Here is a 9315-nt window from a genome sequence, read left to right on the forward strand (position 1 = left end):
GTATTATCACCCCTTGGTCGCGTAATGATGCTATCACCGGAGCGATCCCTTCTATTGCCTCTTTGCACAACGGGTATTGAGCCACTCGAGGCAGGGGTACCCCCTCCTTTATCTGGATAGACACGGGCGTTGCGGCTAGCACTCTGCCCACGTCATTCGGATGTCGTGTCCATAATTCAACAGGTACTTCCTGTAGTCTTTCCTCCGTTCTCGTTTCCCTGTTGGTCTGGCGGCGTGGCCTTTCGCTGTTCATCTCATGCCTTTCTAACATACATGACAAAATCTGATCATGTAAGCATACCTTCCATCCATCCCCCCGTCGACTGGCCTGTAAAGTGCTCTGGGTTTCACTATCCCTCCCTGGTGGTTCCGAGGCACATCTCAACCTGGTCAACATTCTTCCCAGTTCTTCGGCACTATGACCTTTACCGACCGCCATTGAGACGTGCGGGGTAAGTCCTTCTCTGTGCTTCATTAGCTCACGTTCCTCGTTAGTTAGCTCCACCTCCATTGCCGCTCCCTCTTTTCCGATCCACAAAGTGGTTGTCATTAAAGTGCGTGTGGTAGCGTACTCTTCATGTACTCTGTCCGAGTAATCAAAATCCTGCCCTGTTTCGTCATAATAGACCGTACAGTGTAAAGGCAGTTCCACTTCTTTCAATTCAATGTCGTTGCCACGCAACCATTCCTCTACGTCCCGCAATCTTTTCGCACTTTCCCAATCCCTAGTCAGTTTATCTCTCCCCTCTTGTGACACAACCCGCAACCAATAGGCTACCGGTCCGAGTTCGGTCATCATGAGGGTCATTACTTCCTCTTGCAATGCCAGCGGAGCATCTATGAAAACTCCGTCTTGCTTGCATGTTATGGTACATCCCATTCTGCACAACAAATCTCTTCCTAACAAATTCATCGGGGTGTGTTTGGCTACCAAAAATGCATGTTCTCCCCACAGGGGACCTACTTCAATTCGTAATTTGTCCGAAATCGGGATATCCTCTCTCCGTCCCGAAACCCCCACCACACTCACTGACTCACCTGAGAGTGGCAGGTTCTTTATCTCTCCTTGTTTTAGTGTTGACCGGGTGGCCCCTGTATCTACCAGGAATGTTACTTGTCTCCCCTCTACGTTTAAGGTCGTGGTCAATTCCCTTACATTCCGCGTTTCCCTTTGCGGAGCCACCACGGTGTCCTCATGTCAATAGTTTCTTCCTGCTGTCTCCCTTCTCCTCTCATACTCTCTAGGGGGCGCCGTTGGTCTCTCTTGCTGTTGTGGTGGCCGCGAGCCCCAGCCTCGTTGTTTAGGCAGTGCCGGGCAGTCCCGAAACCAGTGCCCGGATTGACCGCAGTTAAAGCATTCTCCCTGTTTTTGCGGCTCCTTCTCTCGGTTCCAAGGCCTCCGCTGGTCCCGTTCGGCTTCATACCGGGGTTCCCAATCTGGATTTTCCCAGCGAGGCCTGCTTTCCCTCTCTTCGTATTTACGGCTTTTCAATTCAAGATTTCTTGCAACTAGAGCTTTGGTATCTTTCTTTCCCCTCCGTTCCTCTTCTCTCAGAGTCTGCCAAGCCTGTCTTGCCCTTTCAAACACGGCATCTACGTCAGCCGTTTTCCACCCTGGCATGTCCGCTTTCACCTCTCGCCTTACTTCGTCACACAGTCCATCTACGAACATAGTGTTCAGGAAATGGAGGGGCGTCTGTGCGATGTTAATAAATCCTGAGTGCAGTTCGATCTGCTCATACAGTCGTGCCTTGTACTCCCCAGGTGATTCCTTGGGATTCTGTGTGACATCCTGTATTGCCTGCCAATCCATTACCCTTGGGGCCATTTCCGCCGCAAGTTCTTCCATCAGGGTTTGTACTCTTCCTCTGTACAGTGCCTGTGCTTCCCGGTCGGCTCCCTCCGGGTAATGTTGGTTTAAGGTGGTATCTGTTTCTCCTTCCATTTTTACACTCCAGGCTGCCGCACGCCGGCTCCAAACCGCACTGGGCAAGACAGCAGTGCAGATAAACCCTATGTCTGTCCTGGTTGCCCCCTGCATTTTTATCTGGTCGTGTAATATCTGAATGGCCCTTCTCGGGTTTTTCTTTATACATTCTTCCATGCTAGCTTTTACTCCCCTAATGTCTTGTGGGGTCCATGATCTCCAAACCCAATCTCCCCCTGCTGCTTGTATCATGGGGAACTGGTGAATGTCGGTCCCTCCTTTTACTCTGTCCCCTTCTAAGACAGGGTAAATTCCTTTTGTTGTCCCAAGTCGGGTTGTCGTCTTTCGGTTCACGTCGTCACTGATTTCTGCTATCTGTGCTAACGCCTGCTTCAACTTCTCCTGTCTCTCCTCACTCTGCATCTTGACCTCCGTCAGCTGCGCTAACACTCGGTCTAGTTCTTTCTGTTTGTCCTCTCCCTGTGTCTTAACTTCCGTTAGCTGGTCTAGCGCCTGTTTTAGTCTCCCTTGTCGTTCCTCGTCTTGTATTTTCCGTTGGTTCACAGTCCCTTCTAGTCCGAGTCGCCTATGCTCTGTCTCGACTTGCGACTCCATTAGCCACGCGGCCAATGCTTTCCAGTGTGGTCCACTTTGTTTCGGGCCTCCTGCTTTGCCCTCTATCAGCGCATTACTCACTGTGTTTAATATCTTTGGATCTAAGGATCCAGTCAGCGGAAAGGGATCTTTTCTTCCCGCGGTCCACTTCACCCAGTCCTGTATTCCCTTTACGTTATCGATTCCATATTTGTCACTGATAACTTTCAATGTTGTTCCTTTTGGTATCTTCTCGTTCTTTGAAGATTTATTCCCCATTCTTTTGTTCTTATCTTATCAACCGCCTAATAGCTATAAATCGTTTCTCCTTTTACACCGGGACTGAGGTCCCTTTCAATCAGCCGCCTAATAGCTGTAAATCGTTTCTCCTTTTACACCGGGACTGAGGTCCCTTTCGACCCGCCGCCTAATAGCCTCAAACCCAATGAAGGCCTCTAACCTTCCCTCTCTTGGTACAGGATTCCAACCTGTTTCCTCCTTATTTCACACGGATACCTTTATCCTCGACCCTTACCGGCTCTACAAACACTGCCTGACAGCCCTTCCCCTTTGTGCTCTTCAGACAAACCGCATTCGAATCACCTCATATGTGTTTACCGTTACAGTTCTTGATTCGAGCAGATCCTGGAGCTGCGTCCGGCAGGGCGCAACCCACCAAGTGTACAGCGCTCGCCTAACTGGGGCTCCCTATTTTAGGTGCCCTACGTGCGATCGCCACGTACCTTTTAGCTGATCCCTTGCGATCGCTGTACACCAAGTGGAGTCCCACCGTCCACACCGCCAGCATCAGTCGAATCCCATCCTCGTCGCCAATTGTTATGACTCTCCACTCGGCCGAGTAAGATGACAGAGTCAGATGAGGATCCTCGAATTACACGTTTTATTTCCGAAGACCACACGCATGCGGAATGTGACTCAGTGACCCTTCAGTCAGGCTCCCCTGAATCACATTAAGAATATGCTTCAAAACCATCACATATATAATCACACAAAGCAAACTGGGTGTGGACTAAAAGTGTAAAGGCAAAACTGGGTGTGGACTAAAAGTGTACGCTAAGGGATAAAGAAACAAAGAAATAAAAGAAATAAATGTGGCAGTGGGCTTCTTTCCCCCCTCCCTCGGGTCCTAGGGGAAGTTGAATCGGTCAATTCTCAGATATGCAACCACAGTTTCCAAGCCACCTACACAACTCTCAGATATGCAAGCCTTGCAAACTAATAACTTTCCTACACTCCTTCACTAGCACCTGCTGATAACAAAGGCAAAGCTTTGGTGATCACTGAGAATAGGAATGTGTGGGCAGCATACACTGAAGGAACAATTCCACAGTTCTCTCCAAGGTCGCACTAAGGGCACACCACCACAGAGCAACAGGAAGGGTGATAAGGGCTTAGTTTCCAAGAAACAGGAACAGCTGGGCTCTGTCCAAAAACAGTGGGGTGCATGGAACATTGGTAGCCTGAAACATTTAAAGCAACATTTTAAAGCAAGGTTTGAATAATACACAGTTACAAGCAAGGTTAGAATCCTGAGAGCTGATTAACACACAGCTAATGGTCCAAAATATGACCACCTAACATATCATCATAACAATCACGACTAATAGAAATGAAATGCAAATAATATACAAGGCACTTAACAGTTTTACTTTTAGATGGGCCCACACACAGACACACACACACACACACACACACACACACACACACACACACACACACACACACACACACACACACAGAAGTGGACCCCAATGGTCTTTATTGACATCTTCCAGCTCGAGGAAAGGGAGCTGGAGACCAGAGCCTGCACTTGGACCTGTCCACCTTGTGTGGTCTTCGACGATCCGGCTCGACGGGACTCGAACCCGCAACACGATGCCACTCCAAGCACCAGGGACAGAGGAAAAGTGTCGGATGCCAGGAACTGCCAAGCTGACCAGACCAGACAAGTCGATCTCCGGCACCTCGAACCCGATCACTGCCAAGCCGACCAGACCAGACGAGTCGATCTCCGGCACCTCGAACCCGATCACTGCCAAGCAGACCAGACCAGACGAGTCGATCTCCGGCACCTCGAACTTGATCACTGCCAAGCCGACCCTGAAGTTGACGTTCACACTGACCTTCACCCCTGATGCTCACCCTGCCGTTCACCCCGATGTTCATACTCACTTTCACTGACTTTTCCAAGGTCCTGGCATTTATTATATGGCATTTCTCCTGCGGGATGGGGTGTCGTGGGGGGGATCACTGACGGAGACGTCTCGCCTCCCATTGGTCCGGGGTTCGTGAGAAAGTCGATGTCTGTGGTGTCTCACGCCTCCCATTGGTCGAGGGTTCGTGAGAAAGTGGATGTCTGTGGTGTCTCACGCCTCCCATTGGTCGAGGGTTCGTGAGAAAGTGGATGTCTGTGGTGTCTCACGCCTCCCATTGGTCGAGGGTGTCTAACGCCTCCCATTGGTCGAGGGTTCATGAGAAAGTCGATGTCTGTGGTGTCTCACGCCTCCCATTGGTCGAGGGTTTGTGAGAAAGTGGATGTCTGTGGTGTCTCACGCCTCCCATTGGTCGAGGGTGTCTCACGCCTCCCATTGGTCGAGGGTTCGTGAGAAAGTGGATGTCTGTGGTGTCTCACGCCTCCCATTGGTCAAGGGTGTCTCACGCCTCCCATTGGTCGAGGGTTCGTGAGAAAGTTGATGTCTGTGGTGTCTCACGCCTCCCATTGGTCGAGGGTGTCTAACGCCTCCCATTGGTCGAGGGTTCGTGAGAAAGTCGATGTCTGTGGTGTCTCACGCCTCCCATTGGTCGAGGGTTCGTGAGAAAGTGGATGTCTGTGGTGTCTCACGCCTCCCATTGGTCGAGGGTTCGTGAGAAAGTTGATGTCTGTGGTGTCTCACGCTTCCCATTGGTCGAGGGTGTCTCACGCCTCCCATTGGTCGAGGGTTCGTGAGAAAGTTGATGTCTGTGGTGTTTCACGCCTCCCATTGGTCGAGGGTGTCTCACGCCTCCCATTGGTCGAGGGGAACATTCCATCTCTCCGCCCACATACGTGGTCGAATGCACGTTGCCATGGCGTTGATGTGAGGAAGCGAGGTGAAGGCGTGTTGTTGTTGTTGTTGTTGTTGTTATAAGGGGTGTAAAAATCCTAACTATTAAAAAAAACACAGCGCACGTACATTTAATTCCCATTAGATATAGGGGAAAGGGAGCTATCTATCCACATTTACTTATTGAAGAGTGATTGTCATTGCCCTATGTCCTAGTGTCTTGTACATTTGTCCTTTATTATTTCATTCATTATGGTTGGACATTATCGTTGGTTCGTATTATTATTATTATTATCATTAGTGCAATTGTATATCGCCAGTTAGTAATGTTCAATATGCAAATGCAGAAATGAGATCTTCATTGTTAGTTCATGGCATTTTCCTGTGTACCATATCGTGTGAAAGTAATCAGACTAATATTGTCTATTTTCCTTTTTGGTTGCAGATAAAATGCCATTATCATTGTCAATAAAATATTCAACTTGACAAAAGAGTTCTTCTTCATGATAATGGCATTTTATATTGAGGCCTAGCAAGTCAAGACGGCCCATCACATATCGCGCAGCTTCTGACAACATTCTCCACGATGGTGGTCCTCGAGTGTGATATGCCGGACTGCAGTTTCAGGACTGTCGATGGAACTGACGCCATCGTTGTTGCCCTTCTCACGAACCACAACCTCACTCATCAGATCACCACCGGGAATGACGCGAACGCTGCCGCCCGCCATAAGGGCCCAAAGCTGGAGCGGCCGCGCATCAACATGGGAGTTGAGAGTGAGACTTGGAACTCGTTTGAGCGCCGTTGGGACAACTTCTGCTGCGGCTCTGGGATCGACGCTGCATCCGCATCGGTGCAGCTTTTCCAGTGCGCTGGCGACACCCTCGGTGATGCCCTCCTTAAAGCCAACCCTATCATCACAACACGTCCCGTCGACGAGGTCATGGCGGCCATGAAGTCCCTGGCCATCATCCCTGTGTCCCGCGGAGTCAAACGCGCCGAACTTGTCGCCATGCACCAAAGCCCTGACGAACCCTTTCGGGCCTTTGCCGCCAAAGTCCGTGGTAAAGCGGAAACTTGTGGTTTTAGCGTATCAGATAAATGCGCATGCAGGAAAATAAATCTCGTGAATTACACCGATGAGACTATTCGCGATGTTCTTCTGGCGGGGACAGCTGACCTCGACATCCGCCGCGAGGTTCTCAGCGTCGAGGACATTCAGCTGAAGTCCGTTAACGATGTCATCGCATTCCTCGAAGGTAGAGAAATGGCCAGAAATGCCCTTCCGTCTCCAAGCAACTCGGCTATATCCTCGTTCAAGCGCACCAACACCCTCAGACCCAACACGGCCGCCACAGCTACGGACGTGCGATGCCCAACGCCGACTGATCTACCACCTCCTCCGAAGCCGCCACCTGCCGACAGGGCCAAGCAAGCGCCTTGCCCAGACTGCGGCAGAAACTTCTTCATGTTCTTGGAGACTGCCCGCGGGTGGAATCGCAAAGCTCACAAGTGGTGCAAAGAGTGTTACCTGGCCCAGCGGCAGTGTCGCAGCGGCACACGCCGCAGTGCAGCACAACCAGCAGGGACTAACGCCGTCACATATGAGGAAGACTCGTTCGCCCAAGTCTCGTCGATCGCCACAGCTGAATGCTATCGCGGGCGACGCCGGATCCCGCCGGTGTCTGATCCCCAAGTAGTCGTCTCACAGCATCGCATTTTCATGGCAGGCGAGTGGCGTCGTGCTCGGTTCATGAAACACCCTACCGTCAAGCTGCGCGTCAGCATGGACAGGGCCACCCCCAGTGCCCGTCGCCCCTTCCGCTCATCGACATTCGCCGATGTAGATGCGGTCACCGACAGTGGCGCGCAATCTGACGTGTGGTCCCTCGACCAGTTCCAAGCACATGGCTTCTCCCGAAACGATCTTCATCCTGTGTCGCTCAACTTGCAAGCCGCCAACAAGTCTAAAATCAAAATCGATGGTGCCTTTTTCGGCGTCCTTGAGGGCCGCGATCCTCAGGAGAAAGTAATGTCACGCCGTGCGATGATCTATGTCGACATCCACTGCCTCTTCCTGTCGCACGAGTCCCCCCTTGCCCTCGGGATCTTGCCGCCCAACTTCCTGACTATCGGTGGCGCTCACAAGCTGCCCAGCAACTCCGAGACTCAATCTTCTATTGGTGCGATCAGAGCGCTGAACGCTGGATGCAGCGCGGGCGCTGAGGGCAACGAGGACTGCGGCTGCCCCAGACGACAAGCCCCTCCGGAGCGACCCTCATTTCTTCCCTTCCCTGCACACCAGAGAACAACAGCAAGATGCGAGATTGGCTGCTTGACCGTTTCTCATTGTCCACCTTTAACACGTGCCCCCACCTCCCTCTACCAGTCATAAATGGCCTGCCGGTGGAAATACACCTGGATGAGGCGGCCGTCCCTCGTGCGTGCCACACTGCTGCACCGATCCCCATACACTGGCAGAAAAAAAGTATACGAGGACCTGCTTCGTGACGAAGCCCTCGGCGTCATAGAACGTGTCCCCTATGGTGAGCCGGCCACGTGGTGCCACAGGATGGTAGTCACGCGCAAGCACGATGACACCCCGTGCCGGACAGTGGATCTTTCCCTGCTCTACCGGTTCTGCAAGAGGGAACTGTTCGCCACCGAGTCACCCTTCCACCTCGCTCGTCAAATACCAGGGAATACATGGAAGACCGTTACGGACACCTGGAATAGCTACCATTCCGCCCCTCTTCATGAATCCGACCATCACTTGACGACGTTCATCACCCCGTTCAGCAGATGGCGCTACTGTCGAACTCCACAGGGCTTTCTCGCTTCGGGCGATGGCTACAACCGCCGCTTCGACGCAATCTTCTCCGACTTCGGGCACAAGGAAAGGTGTGTTGATGACACAACCCACTACGATGAGGACTTGGAGTCTCACTGGTGGCGGACCATAGACTTTCTGAAGACTGTCGGTGACGCAGGCGTGTTATTGAATCCGGACAAGTTCCAGTTTTCGCAGCGGAAGGTGGAGTTCGCCGGCTTCCACATCACCGACACCTCCATCGAACCTCTGGCAAAGTTCCTAGACGCTATCAGGGACTTTCCGACGCCTAACTCCACCACAGACATTCGCAGCTGGTTCGGCTTAGTGAACCAGGTGAGCAACTATGCTCAGCTGAGGGACATAATGGCCATATTCAAGCCATTCCTCAGTCCGAAGTACAAGTTTTGCTGGACCCCTGTACTCGACGAAGCGTTTCAGGCCTCAAAAGTTGCCATCATCTCAGCGATCCAGGAAGGAGTGAGAATCTTCGACATGGCCAAGAAGACCTGCCTCAGGCCTGATTGGTCTACAAACGGCATCGGATACTTCTTGCTCCAGAAACATTGCAGATGCCACTCGGAAGCACTGGACTGCTGCCCGGGTGGGTGGCGCATCATTCTTGCCGGCTCTCGCTTCCTCTCTGGTGCCGAGTCGAGATATGCACCAATTGAAGGGGAAGCACTTGCCGTCGCATGGGGTCTGGAACAAACCCGTTTCTTCACGCAGGGTTGTGACAACTTGCTAGTCGTGACGGACCACAAACCATTGGTCAAGATTTTTGGTGACCACACCCTTGATGAGATTACCAACACCAGACTCTTTCGGCTGAAGCAGCGCACCTTGTCTTAGTGCTTCTCCATCATAAGCATGCCTGGGAGGTCCAATTTGGCCGCCGA

The 9315-nt window shown here is 51.8% G+C and overlaps 1 protein-coding gene across 2 annotated transcripts in view; it reads left to right on the forward strand.

The window, feature by feature from the left end:
- The window catches only part of LOC147026650 (uncharacterized), a 36254-nt gene extending 28273 nt beyond the window's left edge, over nt 1-7981 (forward strand). Inside the window, exons 1-2 of one of the 2 annotated variants that reach the window (XM_085882307.1) lie at nt 4225-5632; nt 6032-7981. In XM_085882307.1, coding sequence (XP_085738433.1) covers nt 6173-7981 — 1809 coding nt within the window. In that variant the 5' untranslated portion in view covers nt 4225-5632; nt 6032-6172. Of the gene's footprint in view, nt 1-4224; nt 5633-6031 lie in introns of those variants that run through there. The other variant, XM_085882306.1, reaches the window with a different exon arrangement.
- The last annotated feature ends 1334 nt before the right edge of the window (nt 7982-9315 follow it).

The sequence above is a fragment of the Eptatretus burgeri genome, chromosome 5 (genome assembly GCF_056783735.1).
Source record: "Eptatretus burgeri isolate ZD-2024b chromosome 5, Ebu_testis_v1, whole genome shotgun sequence".
In the NCBI taxonomy this organism is placed as follows: Eukaryota; Metazoa; Chordata; class Myxini; order Myxiniformes; family Myxinidae; genus Eptatretus; species Eptatretus burgeri.